The following is a 25303-nucleotide window of genomic DNA, read 5'->3' on the forward strand; positions in this document are numbered from 1 at the left end:
TGTTCTCTGCAAAGAATGTCTGACATTACTCTGGTTTACAGAGAAATCAACATGTGTATTCTAGAAGACCACACAACAGGAGGAGCAGCACAGTGTCCTTTGATTTGAAGCAAAAAAAAGTAGTAAAACCATTTAAATCTCTACATTCGATTCAAATTATGCCATTATTGTATATTTCTAGAAGTATAATAGAGTGCTATTTAAACACTTTGCAAAAATGTTACATTTTTGGGGAGCCTAGAAAGGCTGAATGCTATTTCCTTTCATTTCAATGGAAAAAGATGATTTCGGATATACTTTTTTTTTAACAAACTATCTTAAGGGATCACAGGGGATCATCTCTCCACCACTGATTAATATTGCTGGTTTCATCCCAATTGCATACATACAGTACAAAGTCCAATGGATCCTTGTTTAATCTATTAGTCATCACATAGAGGCTATTCTTGCTGTTTTTGTTCATATTCACATCTACATACTGCACATACACTAGTACTTCTGGTCTAGTAGCATGGGTAGTACAATAATGTATTAGTCTAAATATGATTCGTGCGTAGTCATCACTCCACTGCAGCTGGTGTTTATTTTATCGTCAACTGCCCAGTTAATGGATTATGTATCGGTACATTAATTTTTTTTTTTTCTGCTAAATAGCACTATTTCACCCAAGGACTGGACTAGCAGAGTATTGCTGTAAACGATTTAATGTCAGCTGACAGACATTAGACTCTGTTCTGCTGTCTTTTCCCTGATGCCAATCACTCAACTGAATATGTGATTGCAGCGCATTATTCAGCTTTTAAATGTATGCATGTACTGCATGTAGTTGAATCATTTAAAGCTTTCATATTGTGCAGTCTTCTAATATGCACAGCAGGTACGACTGCTGCAGTTTCAAAACCCAATGGCCAATTGCACTTCATTTAAATTATAGCTTTAGTAGGACCTCCTCCTAACAGGTTGTAATTTGTTGTCTGTGAAAACATGATAGAACTTTCAGTCAAGATCCCAAATTATATCTGTTTCCAAGGAAGTGAAATGCTACACCCTGGTCAATATCATCCACACATAAACTTTAGAGGTCACAAGGTTAGTTCAAAAAGATAAACCTTTGGGGCGCAACCTTTCAGTCCAGATACCAATTTTTTTCTGATTCCACGGGAATCAAGTGCTACACCAGAATCAATATTATTCGCAAACAGGTTTTAAAAGCAACAGAGGTTATTTCATATGGATGAACATTTTAGGCTCCGTTTACTGTAAGATCAATATGGAAACTTGTTGTTATACCATTTAAGCTTGTTTTGTGGCTGGTGAGAGTAGAAACCAATAAGCAGCTGATACATGCTTTCCAATAAACAATGCATTTTTTTTATTTATCTAGTTTCTATACCGCTAATCCTGATCAGGGAGACAAAAAAGCTCAGAAGCTATGTTTTATAGCCTGTCAACAACAGAGCGACAGATACTGCGATATGCCAATATTCACACTCACGTTAGGACTTATACGTGTTAAAATGTTCTTACTCTGTACACAAGTTCAGTGTAGAGAGTCCAAATCATCATCTTCATGGCTTGTGCACACCATACCTGAAATTTTTCTTTTTACCAAATAACTTACGTTAGTGATTCAGACTTCGAATTGAGGGGTTCTTGCCAATGATCTAGAAATTGTATAAGCCACCCTTCTCTTTTCCGATAAACATGGAAAGAAGACCTTTAAAAAAATTGCGCGCTAAATTGCAATTGCAATATTTACTGGGAAAAATTACCCAGTAATTATTTTAAAAATCATTAGGCCGTAATTCTAACACATTACTAAATTTTATTATTGTATTATGACAAAGGCAGTCCCAATACAACTTTTACTTAATATAATACAAATACTGTAGTTATGACTATACTGTCCGATACCGATATACATCTGATCCAATACAAGCAGGACGATTACATGCTTAAATTATTTTGTAGTTTCAGATGATAAAAGAGACTTTTTAATATGATTAAAAACAAAGGCCAATAGTCAATCAACAGTAAGTATAAGAAACCTTTATTGGTTAGAAAAGGTGGAATGGAATCTGGAATAGAATCTGGAATAGATTGCTTGTATTTGAGTGACAATATAGGAGATTTGGGATTGATAATTCAATACTTTTTTGTCTGGTGTCAAACATTGGTCTGATTATAATGTGTATAATTTTAGTTTGCATTCCAAGCAATGCGCTCAGGGATTCTTAGTGATGCCTTAGTACAGACTACACCCTGTCATCTGCCACAGCTTTCAAGTTTTAGCTCATTACACATAAATAAGCTGCGATTTGAAATCGACTTTCTATCTTCACAGGCCTAAAAGTGCTTTATAGTGTTGCCTTGTTCACCCTGAAATCTGGAGAAGCATGGGTTCATCCATCAGTCATGCCATGACTCATCACTGGAGGCCTGAGGTAGGGAAGTGGCTGAGGTATGCTGCATTTTACTGATAAACATCATGAGTCTGACGTGTCATTTAATAGAAGCACATCCATTATGGCTTTTCTTTTGGAGCACACACCATGGTTCTTTTTTTTCTCATTGAAAAAAAACATGAATAAATATAGTGAGGGCGCTCAGGCAGCAGATACACATGCTTTGGGAAAATATGCCTATAATTCTACAAAAAGTCAAAACTGTCTTCATAAATGTTGACCCATAAGATGCCAACATATCACCCCCACAAACACCTCATTTCAGCAATAATCAAAGGATTAACTCTCCGTATGTTTTATAGTTCATTTCAGTCAATAACACCATAAAGTGCATTTGGTGTCCTCATCAGAATAATTTACTCATTCTGAAATCTAATGAACAGTCTTATTGTAAATGCCAAAGCATTTACACTCACACGGGTACAAAAAAGTCTTTAAAAATCAGTTTTCTTTACAGCTTTTTGTTTTTTAATTCGATGCACAGGATTGTGCATGTTCCACACATTGTTCTGATGCAGTAATTAAAGAGTATGTAATAAATGTTTCATGATGAGACATTATCAAGAATGATCTTCTGGCGGTTGGAACGTGGAGGTATTTGGGGAGTACTGTACCGTCCTTAGGCTGCACTGATTAAAATTGACGGCTACGATGAGTCAAGCATCTGGATGTGCCATTCGCTGATGACATCATACATCTTGTAGAACCCGGTTGTGAAGTTGTCTCTCAGAGGAATATAAACAGTAGCCAAAAACACAGACATAAATTCCACACCGCGTTGCATCTCTGCTACCGCTGCGGTGCGCCACCACGACGATGCCCCACACCCCTGCTCAATGCATGCATCTTTGTGCCATTGTGCCGTATCACAGAGTCCCTGGACAGTCATACGGGGACTACCAACTCGCGAGATTAAAAAACAAACCAAAAAAAGTTTTCTACATTTCTGGAAACAAACCATACTCTGTTTGAAGTGTGTTTGAGCGGATAACACTTCATAGCATGCTACATTTACAATGGGTGAGTACATACAGTATTTGATTTAACTTTTAAGTGAATTGACTCAAAGAGTAATATATATTTGTACACATGATACCGTGCCATTTAACAGGAGGAAAACATTTGCACTTGCAATTTGCAGACAAACATGTTCGCCATAGAGTGTGCCATGTTGGAAAAAAAAGAATAATCGAATTACCAATCGATTATTTCGATCTGAGAAGTCTACTTCTCCATGTTGACAACAGTTATGCTCGAGGATTGGACAACCGCATACAATTTGCGGTTGAGCACCCTCGCAGCATGAGTCTGTGTGTTGCTCGTTCACCCAATGCCTTCAAGCGCCCGTCTGGCAAACTTTGTGATACGAATCCATCAACCTCAATAAGGGAGGCTCCCTGTTATCAGAATTTCAATAATGTCGATATCTTCCACATCCTCCTTGGACAAGATCGACAGACAGACCATCCTTCACTTGTTCCATGGGTCCATGGCATATCCAGCGGTGTATGTCCTGGATGGAAAAGGAGGCTTTTCCAAGAACTTTTTGTTAATTGAGTTTAGAGCCCAACTGACCAATTCCATGGTTAGATTTCAAGGGAAAATACTGCTATAGGTCACAATAATAGTTAGGACAGAAGACAGCACAGGACAGAGTGCAGTAAAGCAGGGAGTTAAGAAGGGGAAGGAGCAGCGCAAAAAGCATCCGCCGAGAGGTAAGCAGAAAAAGAAGGCTGAAGAAGAAGGCTGAAGTAGTGGATAGACTAAATCTTACACTTATGCTTCGCAGTTTTCTTCATATTATGTGAGCAGTTGGAGTTTTGTGTACTCTGCAATAATGAAATATCAATTGACGTAAAAACCTTCCCGGATTTCAGAATATATTTGTACAACAGTACACAGTCAGGTTACAAGGTGAAGGTCTACCTTGTCCTCATAAAATGTTAATGTTATCCTTACATGTGTACTCTGTCATTGTCCACCTTGACAGTAAGCATTTGCTGTTTGCATGCACATTGCCTGCAAACGGTATTTAAAAAAATATGAGGAAATGCGTCCTATAATACAATTAATATAAAATTGTAGTATTTACATCTTAATGTTAACAATGGTTAATAATTTATACACTTTACAGTTGTGAATGTTAAAATACACAGTATTGCAGTATTTAAAGCATTGCTTAAAAAAAATTCTGAATTCCACTGATGCTTGATTCGTATCCCTTCAAAGGCTTTTTTGATTTTTTAAAACAATGATTAAATCGAATTAATATGACACATTGCTCGGTTTTAGTTTGAAGCCACATTAAGTGGTGGAAAAAAAGTTTTTAGAATTATTTCTCTTGGTTGTCACTTTTTACATTACAAAACATTACATTAGACTACATTTGACTTCAACAAAAGTTCAAGCACTTTTTGCACATCCTTGAGAGAAGCCTAATACCAAAGCAAAAATGGCCTCTTGACAAAAAAAAAAAAAAGAGAAAATCGGGAACTTTTCAACGCACATGCGATTGAGAACATTTCTTTAGAAATTTCATTTTCCATTTCATACTTGTATGTCTCTCAGAAGCATTTTACTTTCAACTCACTGCACCCACTCGCACATCCTTCAATGCCGGGTGCTTAAAAACACACACACACACACACACACACACACAGACACACACAAAAATATTTCCCGCTGCAATCATTTTGCATTTCCTCAGCAAGCCACGATAACTCTTCACATCAAAGCACATGCAAGGTAAAGCTGCTCCTCCTCCTTTGCTGCCCAGAGCAGCGCAAATAATTGGCATCGACTTGCCGCTTGTATGCATCATCTCACACTGTCTGCTATCAGTACACTTAACTGCCACTCCACACTATTTTCACATTATACCACCATACTTCAACCGTGTTTCTCATAAAAAAAACATGTGATTTGACATAGTTGAAATAATGTTAGACTATGCATCACTGCTCGCTTACAATTCATCATGTGTCTGTGCAAATAATATATTAGCTAATAGCTGCCTTTTCATATGATGGTAGGTATTCCATAAATCAGTGTATTTTAACGACTGTGCCCCGTTCACAGTAGTGTTCTGTGAGATATAGGCAGGTGTGTTAGAGGAAATGATCCAATTTCAGTTTTTTTTGTGTGTATTTTTTTTTTAAACATAATGTGCCGTAGTCGGCTGTGAGAGTAGTGTTCTGCAGCATTATCATGTAATAAATACCCTTCACCACTAGGCGGCAGCACAATACTCTGAGCCAAGATCTTACACAATGTTAAATAGTGTTTCTTTGATTCCTGTTGAAATCGCTTTGATTAGATTGTTTATATTGTTAATATAGGCTGCAGAGTTTAAATTTACACTGAGGCTAATGCTACTGTATCCCACTGGTCTTGGTTGTTATGATCCAAGCCTTACTTCTTGAACGGCATAGCCTTCTTGCATTATAAAAAGTTTTGTTTTCTTCTTCTGGAACATACGAGCACTGGGATAGTTAAATTGTAGTTACTGCTGCTGCTGCTGGGACCTGAACGGAGGTTACAATGTAGAAAGTTTGTCCATCTTGTTCACTGCTGCTGTGCTAAAAGAAAGGGATTTTGCTCCGAGGGCTCGTGGGTCATTGCCCCCAACCTTGTCAAGCAGATGGGACTGTAGTGGCGTTTCTTTTTTCCATTCCACTAAGCTTATCCCGTTCAGCGCCACTGCAGGGGCTGGATCTCAGCTTACAATAGGCACGTTAAGTGGGAAGTGATCCCAAGGCAGCTGCCCGAAAGTCTGTTATGTGAACCACTACTCAACCATTTTCTTGTATTTCTAGTCCACAGAGAAATGGGTGTTTAAAAGTATAGTTTTGAAAGGGATGTATTGGGAATAATTGAATTTTTAATTTTTTGTACAGTGCATCCATGTGATTCGTCTTAGCTAGGAGCGGAAACCCTACTGTGAAAAGTGAAACATTTGTGATTAACTTGAAGGATTAACTCCCTGAAAAAAAATGGTTGGAAATTGCCTGTAGATGCAAAAGATGGCACTATATTATTTTCTATTAGATGTGGCCAGATGAAATAAATCACGCTCCATCAGTTCTGATGCCAATGCCTGCCATTAAGTGTGATATTAAACAACCAATTCAATTAATACAACTATTTCTGAAAATGTGTACATTTCTGCTCCACTGTTACGTTGCAGTGCAGTTCATTTGCATAAAAGCTGCCATTAGATGAGTCTCCACACAAAAGATGCCAGCTAGTCTAGACAAAAATCTGCCAATTTCAAGTGATTGTCAGAGTCCAGTCGCCAATATTTTGGAATATAATGTCACACCCTCAAGGTAAGCAAAGCTGCAATAGATATTATCGGATGCATAAATTAGGACAAACTAACAATGTTTGCTTCTGATAAACGGCAAAGTCTATGAAGTTGTTGGCTCTGTATATTGTTGCTACATGCAAGTGTAATTTGGTGGCTTATGGAAGGAAGCACTGCTTCCTCAAGGGAGGTTACAACCCCTGATGTCTCTGGTAGAAGTCCCTTTTTTTGGTTCCAAGGTCTAAGTGCTGCTAGGCCTAATTTCACCCCTTGTCATCATTTTAACAGTACCCGTGTTTGCCATTTGCCAAGAGTTGCGCCTGTATGTTTCTTGCAAAGAAATTTTGAACATGCTCAAAATCTCCTTGAAAAGAAAGAAAATGATAACTGTTGCTGAATGTTTGGTGAATGGCTGGAGAATGTTTGGCAAATGTTTCTTACATTGGAACAAACTGACCCCCTGACATAATCGCGCATTTGCTACCTTTGTCAACAAATGTAAGCGTTTGCCCCTCAATGGGTGAGGGGCTTAAGTTACGAGAAAGAGCAACAATATCCTAGTATTTTCTTCAAGTGTGTGTGTGTATGGCACTAGGAAAATGATTTTAATTTCTGTACCTTTGAGCCAGCTACAAGTTTTATTTCACCTGCATTATGTTTATCAGCATGTCTTAGACGTGTTCCCACTTTCCCATGTGTGGGTGAAAAAACAACCACGCCAAACTCAAGTGAGCCTCTGCAATTTTTTTTTTTCCAAGTGAGCTGAGATGAGTCAATTTAAACAAGAGTAAATGAAGAGAAATGACTTTCCTTTGACCATCTTTTGACTCAGTTGAAGAAAAACCTTTGGAGTTTCACAGTATTTCTTTTTCTAAACAGTGTCCAGGACGTCACTCCGATTCAAGTAGGTCATTGTGCACAATGGCGTAATCAAACCAGCTGTCCATGAAATTTGGAGTGTATCCATTTTTTGGCTTATGTTAAAGCGAACCAAAGAATTGCCAGGCAAATTGCAGATCTAGCGCTTGATGGAACAATATTTTGTACCAAAACAAATTCAGCACTGCCCTTTGCTTCAGACACTATTGATATAACTGAACCAATAACTTGTTAGATGGGACTTAGTGTTTGTAGAACTTTCTGCTGAATGAACCTCAATTCATTTTTGTTATTGTGATCATTTGAGTAACATGAGATTTACAGATGAAGATTGTGTTGTGGGTGGGGTGCTTGCCTACAATTGATTTCAGGTTTGTGCATGCGTGGTGGGCGGGGCTCTATTTAAACATGTCAGTGTCCAGCTGCAAGCGGTCACCTGATTCAATCAATCTCGGGACTGGGATGGATTGATAGTTTGCAACCTGCTGCCATTGCTAAAACTACTACTACTGCAATTACTGTCACCATGCTAGCGCAGATGCCACATGAGCGATTACATACAAGTTAAAGCAATAAAAGTTCGAGTTGCACCTGCTGTCCCCGTTACATTTACCCTTCCAGAGGGAGTTAGTCAGACTAAACACATTAGTTCTACTAACACTGGACAGTGTTGACCATATATTGCCTAAACAGTCAACTTTCAAGAAGTGACTTAAAAATCTGGCTCAGGCAACACTTCTCGGTCTGCAGAGGATGCAGGAATTGAAGCTGCAACTTTCCAGATGGGAAATGACAACCTGAGTCCAGCTGTCCCCTTTATAAGTACAAACAGATGTTTGGAATCCTAATAAAGTCAATGCAGAAAATGTATTTTACCATTTTACCTCTAGCTATAGACCTCATCAGCTGTAAATAAAATTAGCACATGCCCATCTTCCACCTGTGTCACTCTGTCCTACTTTTTTTTTTTACTGATCTTTGTTTTAGAGCATAAATAGAAATAACGCTACATTTATGTAAATTACGCTTTAAAAAGCTACACCAGCCCTGTTTCAGGACACTGCAGTTAAAACAGGATGGTCAAACGTAACAGTCTGTGATTGCCGTGGATACCCCAGAGGTTTTTACACTTTCAAAAAAGAATAAAAAATGTCACAGTACTCAATTTGCAGATAATAGACCTACTCAGTCGCAGTAAAATGAAGAGCATGCAACAACACCTGACGTAATAGGGCGTATTAAAACTTGGGCATGGTCTGTAGTTTGATAGGAAATTTGTATTTCCTGGCGTCTCACCACCTACATCTATTCTAAAGATAAGCCATGATTAATATTGCGACAATGTCTGTCATGGCAAGCATTTTCTGGCAAAGTGAGAACACATTGTGTGTGTGTGAAGATTTGTTTTGTTGACAGAAAACTAAATGCCTCAAACATCAAGTAAGCGGAAAGAGAGTAAATGTGATTACACAATGGATGTTTGAACAAAAATGGAGAAACACATGTAGACCGATAATATTATTGACGTGTTCCCAGTTTCCTGAGTGTGGGCGAAAAAAACAGTCACTCCAAAATTAAGAGGGGGGGGGGGGACAATGTCAATTTCAGTAGTCATCAGAAAACGCCTTGTTTTTCTTGATTTTCATCTCATAAGCAGTTACAGAAAATGGATGGTTGGATGGATTAATGCTTACCGGTGGCCAAGACAGGAACATCAGAGGGAACAGAACACTGAATGCAATTGTTGCATCAAATCATACTGTTATTGCTTTACACCGTTACAGTATTTAACTCTTTAGACAAAGAAACGTGTCAACAAAAGTCAATTTGGAATTTAAAACACAATTCTGTGACACAGTAAACACGGTTTTAGGATATCACTTCAGGAGTCATTTTCCGATTGTGTCAATACTGGACTGAAGATGAAGATTGAGCGGAAATGTTGCAAACCAGACACTACTGTGTAGCAGTCTTTGCTGTGTCTGCATTCCCTCCACGGGGTTCCACGATTAGGCTTTCACATTCTCTCTGTGCTATTCAATCCCCCCAGAAGGTGTGTTGACGTGCACTATAGGGCTTCAACCAGTGTGCAATACTGCACTCACACTATCTTTAACTTCCTCGTTCAATTGCATCAAGATTAGCTCTACCTGCACAATCTTACGAGACCCTGTACAAAAATACGACTTTATGAAGATAGTTATGGTTCATTGTAATGGGCAATATTAGCAATGTATTAATGGATGCATTACTTTCATTTTGGTGGTTGCAGTTTGCAGTCGTGTAGCTATGAATGGGAACCAAAATATCCCACTGTCTGTTCAAATGTATTAACTCATTTTGAAATGTATTTCTGCTAAAGCAAGAAACTTTTTGACATGAATTTTTATTGTGTGTCAATTTAATCATCACGGAGCCAATGCTGCATACTGCTGCACAGTTTTAGAGTGTAAATGGTAGTTATGATTTTTATCTCAATTGTAGCGTTTTATTGCATTTCATTTACTAATATATATATATATATATATATATATGTGTGTGTGTGTGTGTGCGTGTGTGTATTTCAATGGTCAAGATGATTTTGTTAATACACATTTCTGAGGAATAGTTGGGACCAGTGATAATAACTGCTTAGGTCCTCTGTTCCAGGTAGGCTGCACTGGCACAATATCTGCTACTCAGTGGTGTTTTGGTACATTATTTTGTGATTTAGCGTTAGTGTAGTAAAAATCATATGGCCGTGCAGGATGGAGAGAGCTTGAACAATAAATGTGGCAGATCCCTAAGGAGCTTGGGAGTTAGTCATACCATGCTCAAGGATGCATCTCTCCAACAATTAATAACCAATCTCAATTTTCATACTTTAATTTGCAGTGGGATTCAACCTTGTGATCCTTAGCTTTGAATGGAGTAAGCCTAAAGCAGTGAAAAAGGTCCTGCTAGGACCAGGCCGTATCCAACCTTGCACAATAAAGTGAAATATGATCTATAACTTCTAGAATTACTTCCAAGAGACAATGATAGCATTTGCATTTAGATTAAATTAAACTGTAGAACGAGGGACTAAAAGGATCTCTTGCATAATTCCTTCATCCAATTCCTTTTAGAATTATTGTCATATCCATACATCATATTTCCCTTACCTTGAATTTTAATATGAGACAAAATGTTAGAGCAAGCTCTCAGTTTAATGCTATAGAGTTTTAAGACTGAAAAATTCAACCGCACAATGTAATAATGATCCGTCCATCCATTTTCTAGAGCCGCTTCTCCTCACACGGGTTGCAGGCTTGCTGGTGCCTATCCCGTCTAACTTCGGGCAGTAGGCGGAAGACACCCTCTACTGCTTGCCAACCAAGGAGTATGACTATTTTAATAGTAACTAAATTTTCAATAACAGTTTTTTTGATGGATGCCAAATGTTTTAAAATGTTTTACTTCTCCTGAGACAGTAAAAATCTACTACTGAGAACATGAAAATCCCTGTACCAAATATAAAAGAGTTGATACACGATTTAGGGCATCTATTTTTCTTATCTCCGGAGACAATCACATAAAATAAACATTTGTGTCAGTGAAGCTAATTAGAGTGCAATGACTGATTGACAACAGACAGCCCGAGTAAATTTCCCCTTTCATTTTACCCAGGATACCACTTTAGAGCCTCTGCCAAAGACTGTAGCTGTCGGCCTAGTTTGTCTCTGAGGATTCTTCAGCTGCCAGTCATGCTAGCATCTGGTGTGACGGCATGACCGGCACACAGCAGACAGCCAGCCTCCGCAGGCTCTGCATTTTCAAAACATAGCTGCACTGTCAGCCTGGAGGCGAGTGAGGACCAGTCTCAAACAGTGCCAGTAAACAACACACAGTTTGAGTCTGAGAGACAATGTCATTCCTCGAAAAAAAACACTCACAGCATGAGCTTTGCCTCTTTTGGCCATCTTTGTCACTAGTGACCTTTCTGCATTCTGCATCTTTTTGCAAAATCCAGGGCAACTGAGTCATAGTCTTACAAAAAACATAGCAGACTGTAGAGTGAAAGCTGAGAACTCAATTCAAACTGATGCTTCTCTGGCCCACAATAACATATTGAAAATATACTGCGTGAGAGGGTTTCGAAAAGTGTTCCAGTGGTAATCATGATGGCAAAAAAATATTGGCCTCTACTGCTCAGGGGCAACTGCAGAGTAGAAAAGAATCCCAATTCTCCCAATTGGACGGATAGAAAAGCCCAAGCTGTGTGTGTGGAACCTCTTGACCTCATAAATCAGTTGACGATCATTCCTTGTCACAGATGTGATGTTCCTAGTGGTGGTACAGACTGCCAAAGACCTTGCCTTTGGTTTCACCAATTTCACACTACCTAATCCCTTTTGCTTCATTCTACCGCTCGACAAATCGGTTGGACAAATCTTAACATGTGAGTGACACAGCCCAGATATGTATTTTCATTCATGGTGATTACTAAACTGCAATACTGTATAACTAAACATTGTTTGGTGATATTACTGAGAAAGAGGAGATATTAACTGAATATATTTTGGTGTATTTGCATCACTGGTTATTTGGGATATCAACAATAGATCTCCTGGCAAAAAAGTTTGGGCATCTCTAATGTAGGGGAACCTCAGCTGTGTTTTGTCTTGTCTGGACACTTGTCCCACACAAAGACCCTCCAATTATTTGCTTTGATTTTCTTTACTGTAGTGTTTCCAATGTAGCCTTATATTCTCCACATTTGGTGCTATACAGCGACAGGTGCATGATGTGTTAAGGTAAATGTGGTAGACAATATAAATATGGCATAGGGTAGATGAACATTTTTTTGCAATTTGTAGTAAATGCATTAATGGCAGTAATTAATACTGAAATGTGTTACATGGTCCAGCTACCTTGTGTGCAACAAGTCAATTCTTGCCTACAGTAAGAGAAGGCACAATAATCAAAACAAGTAGAAAATAGACTCTAATAGACGTAGTTGCTGTCAAAAACAAAATGTTTTCATTAAAGGATCTCAGCCAACAACGAACCCGTGCTCTCTTATGAAACAGTTCACCTGTGCAATCACCCCTGAACATAAGGAGTCGTGCTCTTACCACACATGTACAATTTTGCTGCTCTGTGCTTTATGATGATGCGCATGGTGAGCGCAGAGCAGCAGTCTTTTAAAATGAAGACAGTTATTGCGGCCATATCGCCAGACCACTTTAGAAGGCTTATTCAACAAAGGTCTAATGCAGCTGGACTTAATAGCATTGATGGGTTTGGGCTTTTCCTTTGGAAAATGCTGACAAGGAAAAAGAAAGCCCCAGTAAATTAATTTGGGAATGTGTCTCGATAACATAAGAAATGAGTGCAACAAGAAATATGACACATTTCAATCAATCAGGGCTTGGATTATAGAACCAATAGTTACGGGGGCAATTGTATGCTTCCCACCTAGTGGAAACAGCTTAAGGAAAGCCCTTTGCTGTTCTCAGTGCACAGAACAAGCTCCATACAGTACAGTGTTGGATTACAGAACAGATCAATTTTTCTTAATGGATTAACAAATGTTTTTTATTCCCTTCCTGAGATGGTTTCTCAACACAATTGCTGTTCTTTGCAGCACAAATAAACTGATGTGGTTGCAAGGCGTGTGATCAAAATTGGTTGCTGACCTGAAAAAATAAGACTGCATGCTTTTGAGAAAAAGCTGACGATGGACTGAAGCAGTGGTGATACAAGGAAACCTAATTATGTGTGACGCATACTGAGTCAACCACAATGCAAAAACAACTGTAACGCCCAATGCAAATCTGTTACGTATCAGACCATACTAATGTAGTTATAATGGCATTCTTAACCACAAATCACAGTACTTAACCACAATGGGTCAGTTTTTCGGTCTATGGCTAAAAAAACACTCGTCTGATCAATATTTCTTAAGAGACTGTGGGTACTGAAATTGAAAAGTGAGCCCCAGTTTGACCTTGCTCTACAAGCCGCCACAAAGTGCCATTACATTTGGTAATATTGCAAATATTTCATGAATGAACAATGGTCCTTGGCCACACAAAGCAAGAACATTACTCACCCTGATGCCCAGCTCCACATTCTCTCCACCGTACACCTCCATGCCTTCATCCAGCAGACCTATCTCCTCGAAGTACAGCCTATCCACCACAAAGCAGCCAATCAGGGCTGGGCTCCTGTGAGAGGAATAGGGACGCAGTTCAATATTGTCAGCTTGCTATAGTTCATGCAGACACAAAACAAGAGGAGGCCTTGTAACCTTGGCCATGAAGAAGAAACATACAAGCTTCCATACTGCTCGCAGCGGTAAGGAATCGCAAAGTAACTCATTCATTTTCTTGCTGTTACTAGAATACAAAAGTGCCATGAAATGCGAATGACCTGACATGTTTTGTTTTCCCCCTGCGGTATGAGCCATGCTTAGGCCTAGTTTTTGCTTTGACTCGCAAGCAGAAATATGACAAGTCTCTACGGTGGCACTGAACTCAAGTAACAGTTTGACAGATCATCAACAATTCTTCAAAGTTAACATATAAGAAGAGAATTACATGTTCCATCTTGAAAACATAAAAATAGTTTAGTCTTACAAAACTCTTTTTTACTTCATGGTGAAAAATAAAGGCAACTGTCATAGATGAGCTACCAAACTTCCTCTGCATCAAGGTTTTATAGCCCGCATAAGAACACAAATGGTGGAGTGACGCATAGAAACAGACAATATACTGTAATAATACTTTGGCATATATTCTTTATTCTCAGTAAAACATGACTAATAATGAAAATTCACATCCTTATCACTCTGAGATGCAAACATTTGCCATTGTTGACAAAAATAGCAAATGGGCGTTTACTTCAGGGATTCGTTAGGGTTCGTTCAAGGTTCGCATTTGTTCTTAAGACATTCTGCAACAGACCTAATTGTTTTGAACATGTTCACAAATTCCTTGTGGCACAAAAAATAAGCCTGTTTCACAGTGTCCTGTGAATATCTTAAGAACATTTGCGACCTTTACGAGATCAAAAGCGCCTCTATCTTTCCCCACACTTGTCAATGTTTGCATCTCAGTAGGTTAGGGGCTTTAGTCTTTGTCCTTCTGCTTGACTGTTATACTGTTACCCAGTGGCCAAGTGGCACACATCAGGAGGAGCTGTAACAAATAATCATGGTAAGCAAACAGTTACAGTCTTTGGCATGCCATTTTCCTTAATAAAACAAACATGCTCACAAAACCAATTCAGATTGTATCTAAGGGCACCATTCTATTTTTTGGTCATTTAGCTATGGCTTGTGGAGGAGACTACACATCTTGAGTTTCATAGTACACCGTCATAGAGGATAATGACGGCATGATATGGATTTTTGGACACAATTCATGGATATTTGTACACAATTCATGACATTATACATGCATCAGGGGTATTTTTTAAATGAAAGACGAGGGTTGCCCCTCCACACAAAACAAAAACGGTTAAAAACATTTCTGAAAGAAAGTTAAGTCATCAAATATGTGGGTTGACTAGGCTCGACAATGTCCCAACACTAATTCACACATGTAATTTAACAACAAAAAAGTCTTTGCTTGTGAGGCATAATTTATCCGAATGTGACGTTCACTTACTGGATGGGAGCACTTTTGTTCCCCTTGTGCCACCAGGACTTGGGGGGGTTGAGGTAACGACACCACAGCTCCCAGTCAAAGCCCTGGGCGGACAGCGGATACTCCTCAATCTCAAACGTGTCATACTTGATGTTATCAAACGAAGGGGAGATTATGCGAGTTCTGTCCTCTTGAATTCTCTGCAGAATGGGTTCAGCCCTTTAAATGAGACAGAGAGAGCGCGCACTTAATTGGAGCATTTGTGTTTGCTGGCTTCTTATCACCCTCATTATCATGCTTGTGCTTATGAGAGGGCACAGAGATGAATTCATTTATTGCACGTCTGATAAACTAATAGGAAGTGCCCTTGTGTAATGTGCGCAAAGACGAAAATGCTAAATAACAACAATTTGAAAACGCATTTAAATGCACTTTCCGGTTGAATACAAATGATTATCGTGCTGTATTTGTTCACAGGCCCATTAAACAGAGGCCAGGAAGTCACTAAAATCTATTTCGAGCAAATCCACTCAGAATCACAAGGGACTCACCAGCCAACGTTGAACTCCACATGGGCATCAAAAAGGGCAACGACTGGAGCGGTGGCGGCTCGCCACCCGCTCACTCTGGACCGGATCAGGCCCTCTTGCTTGGCATGCCGTACCATTTTGATGAAGCCCGGACGCTCGCTGTTGGTCTCCGACACAAAATCCTCCAGCTTCTCCTTCAGCTCTTCTGCAAAACACGCACACATTTTCAGTATCTCAAAAAGTTCCTGGAGATGGCGAATGAAGTCAAGCGAAATGTGTTGGTGAATAAACTTCCACCCGCATTCTGCTCCACTGGGCATCCTTTTATTGGAATAAATCCAAGAGTATATGCTCGCATCAATGGACTGAAGAGGCCTCTGCAAATAACAAGTCTAGGACCTGACTAATATCGATTTTTGGAGGCCGATGCTAATTCTGATATTTGGCAGGATAAACTCCATTAACCGATGAATCAACTGATTAACTAAAGGAGGAATGCAATTAGTAAATTAACTTCTTTTAGGTCCATTAACAGTAAGAACAATAAAGATTTAAATTACAGGCAGAACATTTGATAATTACATGACTTTGTCTTTTAACATTTGATCAATTGTAAAACAGATTTTATTTTTGCGGGGTGTGCGAGGCGTTTTGAATGTCGCTATCCTCTTTCTGACATTATGTGTTACTCTATACAAGAATGATCAAAAAAATATGTCAACCCTATTTTTACAAATTTTAAAATACCCAGTAGATGCACGGCTGAGAGAGTTTTTCCTTGCCTTATTGTAAGGGCCACAATATTTATCAACCGAGCCTGTGAAGGCTCAATGTGATTAAAGGCTGTTTATCATTGTATCTCTAAAAATCATAAATTGAGCCATTTTTTTACTCGTGTTTTACCTGATAATGTGTCTTTGGTGGAAAACAAGGAAGAGATGACAAATTTCCTCATTTCTGTTGCCACGGAATGTACAGCAGATAGTAAATACGATTAGTGAAGGCAAACAACACAGCTTGTGTCCATTTTTAACTTTAGCTATGCCCTGTGCTGCTAAAACACTGTATGGACAGTTGCTCACAAATGGTCCACTACCATTGTTTAGGGACAATCCGGCACAAAATATTTCAGAGAAAAACATATGTAATATTAGCAAGCAAAAGAGTTAGGTGTAAGAGCTGCGAATGCCATTTCAAATGTTTTTTTTCCATTTCTGAGCCAAATGGCTCACTCTCCCAACAAGGATGTCGTTATCCAGCAATGTGGCTCCAGCACTGCATTCCCGTGAAGTGCGCTAATGGTTCCCCTCGGCAGGCTTCCGGTTGTTGGCAAGTCTCGGTAAAGCTATTAGGAAGAGACAGCCACTCAACCCGTTTGCTGAGCTGCATAAAGGGCTGACCCAATATGAACTGGAATGCCTCAGAGGAGAGCCAAGACCTCAACAAAAAAATTGCCGAGCAGATTTGATTTTTCATTAGTTTTCTTGATTAGTACAATTTCGGTCCATCAAATCCATTACGTGATTTTGTGAATTAACTTGGTTCGTACTTGCCTATTCTCCACATTATTTGTGCTGTTTTCATCGTAAAACACGGGAAGCCAAGAGTGAAAAGAATTGTATAATGACGGATCTTAAATGAAGATCAGATTAGATCATCACTACCCTAGCAAAGCAAAGATTTTCTTCTACACGTGTTGCATCCGATCGATGTAAAAAAACGAATTACACACGAGCTTTGGAACTGCGGCTGTATAATGGGCTTCTGGTTTGAAATTGTTATTACGTTAACCAATGAAGCTGGGGGAAAGACAGGGCTTAACGGCTCAACTGCCCGGTTTTGGGTGTACCCTTCATTACCTATGATCTTACCCACTGAAAAGAGCTTGATGCCATTCACAGGTTGATAATGGTAAAATAAAATGAATAATTAATAAAATAAAAAATTCTTAGTACTACCCACCTAGACAAACTGAATTAAAGAAAAAAAAAAGCTGACCTAGTAATGCAAAAACTTTTGCAAAAACGTTACAGGTTATGGAAGTGCCTGTTATACCGGAGCCAGAAAATTTTAGATCTGTTCCATTTAAGGAAGAAATTAAGGAAGGGTTGGGTGAGGCCTTTGGCCATAGCATTTTGTGCGATGCCAGAAAGGTTTCGTTCGGCTCACTTGCTCCGAGCAACCAAGTGTGAGAGCAAACAAAATATATACTTCACTCTCTCTCCATTGAGTAATCTGCATCCGCGACGGTTGTTTTGTTTTTTTCCGACTTGTTCCCACCTTTTTGAGTGCAGAATTGTGATGTTTGTCACTTGTTTGTTACGTGCGAGTCGGAATAATGCAACCTGGTCGTTCAGACTGAAGTCGTATGGCAAAAGTTTGGATGTCGCTTGGATTCAGTACCACATAAACAAGGGGCCTGAACCCTCATTAAAAAAAAATCTGATTTTTTTCTTTCACACTGCCATTAAAAGATCAGATACAAGTCGCATAAAATTTGGAATTGGATCATTTCAGGCTGCGGTGTGAATGTACCTAACTGGCAAATCACCGTTAGAGACGTATTGGTACGATTGTTGTGTTACTGAGCTTGTTTTATTTTCTCTTCCGAATTATACTTTCTACTGCATTTTGAATGTTGTCATTTCTTATTGCTGTATGTTAAAAAAATTTAGGGCTCCAACAATCAATGGTACAGCGTAATTATTTTTTTTACAAAAAAAGGTTGATGCAAAATCTCAAAGGTTTGCAGGTCCACTTTTCGATATGCTCTAGTGTGACTTGAGTCAGACCCCATACAGAAATTATGAAAGAGTTTCTAAATGACAGAGAAAGTCCAAAGTATGCGATCATTTCACTCTTAGCAATGGAGCTAATGTGTAATGTAAATCACAACAACACGTGCACCACAACAGCACATTGTTCATTTGGATTATTACAGTAAAGATTTTGAGTAATTTTTTTTGTTTATGAAATTCATCAGGGAAGACAGAATTCAGCTGTGCGTTTCTTCTTAACTACTCTACCAAGCAACAAATATGAGCGACTGTAGGAACAGTATCTCGCTCATTTACACTAAGGGAAATGAAGTCCAAATTGTAGTTCAAATGCAGATGCAAATCGAATGTCATTAAATTTCCTTTAGCATTTTAATTTATAAAAATGGCGCTCTAGAATTTTTTTTCCTCTAGCCAAGCCACTATAGTTATTCATTTACACCAGTGCACCAACGAATTTTTGTACTTTTAATCATTTCAGATTTGTCATTAATGAAGGTATTCTGTAAGTGAGTGAATGGAAAAAAGAATGATGGCGTGTTATGCCTCACAACAAATCATAATAAGGAACAGTTCATTAAAGCAGGAGAGACTGCTGGCTAGCAGCCATCCATCTTTCACTAATGATAAACTAGTGTCACTGTGATGGAAAGCAATGGCCTGTGGGACTGAGCTGAACGGGAGCAACAGGCACTTGCATTCATGTGGTATATCCAATAATACATTTAAGATGGAACAACAGCGAGTAATAACTGTATAACATTGGCAGAACTGGATGAACACACAGCGGCAGCAGTTTGTTGTGTGTGTCTTTTTTTTTTGTTATGTAAGGAGTAGGTGGAAAGAATTACAGAAGCTGTTCTATTCTATATCAAAGAAAAGAGCATTTGCAGAGTAGTAACAATTCATTTCCCTTCTATCGTTGCTCAATTGTTTTGTTGCTCCTGTCTGTTCCCATTTTGTATTTTTTTATTGTGACATTCCTTTTTGTGCTGCACATCAATTTACTTGGAGCATATTAGCCCCATGCTGTTGGAAAAATGTTACAGTATGCAGTGGATTCACATCATGGTGATAGGCCCTGGTGCAAATTTTGCTTCGTGCCCTCAGATCTCTGCCCTAAACACAAACGCATGCATAAAGCCACTCCAGAACTGCGACATGTCATCAAGGATTGTTGTAGGGCCTGCAAATTTGATAATTTGATTTAATTTTATTTAATTTTCGCCAATGTTGGGGCTCGGAATCAGCCAATATGTCGCCGTTGTTGCTGGGAAATCTTTCCCCTCTGAGAGCACTTCTACACTCTCCATGATTTCCAAAAGTCAAGTCAAAGTCAAAGTCAAGTTTATTCAATCAGTCAATTTCTTCACATGTGCTTAACATGCAAAGGAATCGAAATTGCGTTTCTCACTATCCTCTGCGTTTTTCATGTACACAACGCATTGTCGGAAGAGCGAGTGGCCGCTGCGTCTACACGCGCCGCCATCTTGTGATGTACACTTTGCAGTGACAGCACTTGTGAACAGCACAGTGAAAGCACTTGGTGTGTTGTCCTACATGGCACACTGGGCCAACTGTCCCCAGTCAGAGTCTGACTTTTTGAACGATCTTCTACATGGTCAAATTTTAGCTCTGGAAATATTTCTAACGCGCTCTAATTCGTCCATAACAAAGAGGAACTATACGAGCAAACAAATGAGCATGATTCATGCGGTGCTTTTTTTCTTCACAGTTGTTAGATCAAATGCCAACATGATAACATATGCTGCACAAGACATTTTGAAATGCTATGCCATTGTTTAGAAAAAGGTAGCTTTAATGATACATTTTCAAAGAAGTGGTCCAGCGCATGGATATGAATGCATAGCTCGTTCCCTCTGAGCAGCTGCCCTATTGAGCAAGTTCATGATGATCTTACAGCCCCGATGAGTAAATAACACATGGCTTGTATCATAGCTGCATGTATGTTGTTTGTTAATATAATCTGCATCAAAATTGCTACAGAATTCATATGCAAGTCATCAATAAGCTAAGGTTTGCTCTATTGGTTTCTAAAACTATTGTTGTAAGAAGTTGTGAACCAGTTCATCAAGGATAATTATGAAGACAAGCCTGCGCCAACCTGTTAGTTTATTTTTTTTATGTTACATTATTTTAATTTGCAGATTACATAGGTAGCTATGTTCACCATCAATATATCAAGCCGATCAATCGAGTGAATCGAAAAGAATAACCAAACTTATTACGTCACCAAAATGTTGCCTTTTGTCAGAAAATGGCAGAGACAAAAACCTCTTCAAATTCTAAATGTAAAATTCACTAGGTTCAGCAATGTTCCCAGCTTGGTGGGACACAAAATAATTCTGGCTGTTTTTTATTTTATTTTTTTAAATAGGCTTCTACAAATTATCTTGTACCCAGTGTCCCGGCTGTACCATTGATATTTACGCTTCTGGCAGTAGGGGCCCTTTTCCTTTATCCCTTAAAGGTAATATTCTACCACATACGGTTGATGACTACCCCTGAAGATGTCTTTTTCCCTTTACTATGGCACATTTGTTCCCTACTTTTGTTCCCGAAATAATGTATACTCTGGACATTTAAAGTTACAACAGTGTCCCCTATGCTCAATGCTGTCTTCTTACGATCTCTACCTCATAAAGTTACACATTTGTACTTACTTTGTGAATAACAAAGAAGTGTACCTTGGAACTGTAAATTAACAGTACAGTGGTGTCTTCAAATAGGAGTTCAATTTGTTCTGTGACCATGCATGCAACTCAAACCACCTGTGTCTCATATTCTTTGTCCCTTTTGAAATTTATAAAACAAAATTAACTTTTCAAGCCTACTCCAAAACCCCAATTTTTTGAACTGTTTTTTCAGTGGATGGATCACTGGGTATAGAGTACACAATAGCTATTGTAGTTTATAAAAGCATAATCACAGCTAAATATAATTCTGTGCAGATTCACCGCCTTGCAGAGGACAAAAAAAAATGACTGCGATTTTATATTCAATGTCTAAATGTGTTATTGTATTTGTCTTCTATATCTTTTTCTGTTGCTTTAGCTTGTCTTACCCATTATGTGTAATGCACAGCCAAAGGTGTTAGAGTAGTGGGATATCTTGAGGGGGGGAAAATCAATGCACAGTACTGTATATAAAAAAAACAAAAAGAAAAAAAAGTGAAAAACATTTGTGATTCCTGTGCTGTGAATTCACTTTATACTTGTATTCAGTATCTTCCGTGACCCCAGGAGCCAATCCACTCCACAGAATGATAAGCAATTACGTTTCAGGTGACTTTTGTGTTGAGGAGATCAAACAATTCATTGATCGATTGTCATGATAACTCTTGTAATCATTCTGTAGTTAGTGGCTTGAGAGCATTTTTTAAATGCAGTTACTATTAGCAAAGATTGGCATTTTGAGAACAACAGTTTGAAAATACGCTATTGAATTTTAAAACCCTCTGAATCTCTGCTTCCAGCCTAATATGAATACATTAGGGAAGGGCTTTTGTCTCCAGCATGACCATCAAGTACACAGATGAGTCAAGTGTTTAAGAAATGAGTGCAGACTGATGATTTGAATGGGTGAGGCACCACATAGAGTAGTGCACTTTTTCTTTAGAGTTTCACATTAACACCTTTTTGAAATTAATAGAAAATGTGGCTTATTCGAATCATAAATCATGTGATAGGCTACAAGTCTCACAGAGACAAGACTTTCCAGGCCACAAAGTGGGACGTTATCCAATTAAGTAGGAACGAGCTAGGTATATTTCCCCTTCTCCCAGCCTGCACTTTACCCCCTGACGGCAACATGTTCTCCTGCATGCTAATGTCTGTGGGACGTGAGCTATGGCACTAGCAGTTGACAAACGTAATGCAGCGCATGACCGATAGGCTGCTCTTGCATCAGACCATGAGACAAATTTGGTCTCTCGTGATGGCACTAGGTTCTAAGACTGCTATAAAATCCTGCCATGTCTTAGTCACTGACAACACTACATGTCATACTGTATATTAAGATATTACTGTAACCTGTCTTTTACGATCGTTGGGCTAATCTTGTCAAATCAAGCTTTATAAAAAGGCGAGACTGGAAAATGTCAACGCATTCGATACAATCGTTATTATAGTGGCAACAAGAACAACAATGGTCAAGGTGCTATGTCTCAAGACTCAGTGTTTTTGTTGATAAGACATGCTACACTTATCCCCTCTGAAAATAATCAAAAATCCTAGATATGGCATCAAGGCTTCCCTGACAGCAAATAGTTAATCGAGGATTATGCCAGTTTTCTTCTTCCTAACAAAATAATTTGGGCCAGATCTGGAAAATTGTGATGGCGAACAGGGCCAATACTGGGGCTAAAATCTAACAGCCTGATTCAAGCATTAACTGTGCGGCTCATGAGACCCTTCCACAATGGCAGCTACATTGCAGGTCAAAAGGCTAATGGCATTTTCGGGAGATATCAAGTTTTGTCATAACAACAACATGAGTGGCGAACGGGATGGAACGTCACCTGCAAAATGTCAAATCGTGACTTGGCTTCCTGGAGGAACCAAAGCGGGCAGCTCTCGGGCTGCCAATTAAAAGATGCACAATACATCTTTTAAGAAGTAATGTGATAACGTATGGCGAGTGAAGAGCTCTCGATTTGTGCATGTATTTTTTTGTTTGATTTTTTTTTTTAGTAACACATTTATAACCGGATGTTTCCAAAATTCAGGCCATCTAGAGCCTGGGGCAGTATGATTATTGTCATCCCAGCATGTTAAGATAACATAACACTGATTTACATGCTGCTCCAACAAGCTGCATGTTTTGCATTATTGACTTGGGTAAACAAACTTCTCTCAGGGCCAGTAGTCACCATCTTGATAACATCTAATGGCTGTCTAACATAGTTTGCATGCACAGACTTAAAAACAGTTATCCTAAAGATGCATGACCTTCACAGAGTATTATTAAGAGTTTACACAATGCACTTGGTTTCCTGGGTGCAGGACGATGCAAGTTTGACAATATTTGATGCTGATTGTAATACAACTGAAAAGGAATTGACCCAGTACCCTTTCCCATTGCTCTGGACATTAAGTAGTTGGCTGCAGTAGTTTTATTACTGTTGCAACACAAAGCAATAAAATAAGGGTATGTGTTTATCCGATTCTAATGGCTTTGGGGGAGTTTAGGCTCATTTGTGAAACTGCTTCGTTGTAAGAGCCGAACTATCGTATTTGTTCGAGTCCAAGTTGAGTTTTTTTTTTTTCTCATTTTCAACCCCCATATTATGGGGGTCGACTTAAAACTGCATAACATAAACACAGCCATTTTTTCCACATGTCTGTGTTTGAATAACATTCATTCAAATGTGAAATAAGTAATATTTTGTCATTTACAGTGGTTAAAATGATTGTATATACTTCTAATTCGATATAGTATGAATCCATTTTAGAGCTTTTGCACAGAACATCGCAAAATGCCCCTTCGTTAAGTGTCAACTGGTTGCCTCTTTATTGTCAACAACGAGGCTGCATGGCTAATTTTTTCGACAGACTTTGACGTATTATGAAAAGGAAAAGACGTATTGACTTTTTGTCCTTCAGCCCTACAACGTGTGCATGGACATCGGCAGGTAGGGGGGAGAAACAGCAAAGGAAGGAGGAGGGAGGAGCTATTTGGCATGTGAGATAGCGAAGATGACTTTGATGGCTTTTGGACAAGTTATATTTAGCTGTGTCAAAAAAATAAAACATTGAAACTTCAAATCATTTCATTGTTGCAACATTAGTTTCAGCATTTGCGTCTAGGCGCAGTCTTGTCTCATTTCCGCCAAAGGGGGGTGTCAACTTTTCAGCAAGGTTGACTTGTACTCTGAGAAATTTGATAATTTCGTTGGCCACATTGTCATGTATCTGCACAATATAACCTAGGGTTTCCCAAACCAAATGAGAACCCAAAATGGAGCACAGCGCAGTTTATACTGAAACACTGATAGTCCAAGTAAATGCTGTAAGCTATTTTGTTGAGTCATTGATGGTGTTGTGTTGTTGTGGTTCATTTGCCTGATTCCCGTGTAGGCCATATGGCTACACTTCTCTCTCTGATGGTGTAATATGTTGTGTCTCTCTAAATGTGATTGACTGGTGACCAATACCTGGTGTGGCCTGCCTTTTACACAATGTCAGCTGGAATAGGATGCAGCTCCCCCTAACCCTGAACAGGATAATGGATGGCCGGCAATTTTATCGATTGTTCTTGGCAAAGGGCGTCTTGACTGATGCCCGTTGTGTTCTTTAGCTTTAGATTATGTAAAGTAAATGCCAATGTTATGGTAATACATAAGGAATTTTTCCAGGAAGGAACTACTTTTCCAATTAAAGTTTTCAACTGAAACAGATCTAGAGCTGTATCAAAAATGCTTGTTCCTTTTCAAAGACAATGGTTAGAGTGGCATTCATTTACCAATAGTAGTCTGCTATGGAAACTTGATACGGGGGGTCCTTGATTTACAATAGTTCCGACCTATGCAATTTCAATGTTTTCACTGTACACAACAACCACAGGAATAAAGGCAAGATTTGTTTAAAAACTGTTTTAATTTCCTTACATTTATGGTGTAGGCGTAGTCATCAAGCAAATGTTTCTTATAGTTATGATTTTTATGACTCTGATAGCATAGATTTATGTTAGAGATGATGTGTGTTCTGGCTTC

At 38.9% G+C, this 25303-nt stretch overlaps 1 protein-coding gene across 1 annotated transcript in view; it reads right to left on the reverse strand.

Annotated features, from left to right (window-relative positions):
• Nucleotides 1-25303, reverse strand: part of galnt18b (UDP-N-acetyl-alpha-D-galactosamine:polypeptide N-acetylgalactosaminyltransferase 18b) — a 71851-nt gene that overhangs the window by 10708 nt on the left and 35840 nt on the right. Inside the window, exons 4-6 of the mRNA XM_088412221.1 lie at nucleotides 15815-15998; nucleotides 15285-15482; nucleotides 13727-13841 (exon numbers count right to left, since the gene is read on the reverse strand). Coding sequence (XP_088268347.1) covers nucleotides 13727-13841; nucleotides 15285-15482; nucleotides 15815-15998 — 497 coding nt within the window. The remainder of the gene's footprint in view (nucleotides 1-13726; nucleotides 13842-15284; nucleotides 15483-15814; nucleotides 15999-25303) is intronic.

The sequence above is a fragment of the Hippichthys cyanospilos genome, chromosome 4 (assembly GCF_059441005.1).
Source record: "Hippichthys cyanospilos isolate Australia breed blue-spotted pipefish chromosome 4, RoL_Hcya_1.0, whole genome shotgun sequence".
Taxonomy (NCBI): Eukaryota; Metazoa; Chordata; class Actinopteri; order Syngnathiformes; family Syngnathidae; genus Hippichthys; species Hippichthys cyanospilos.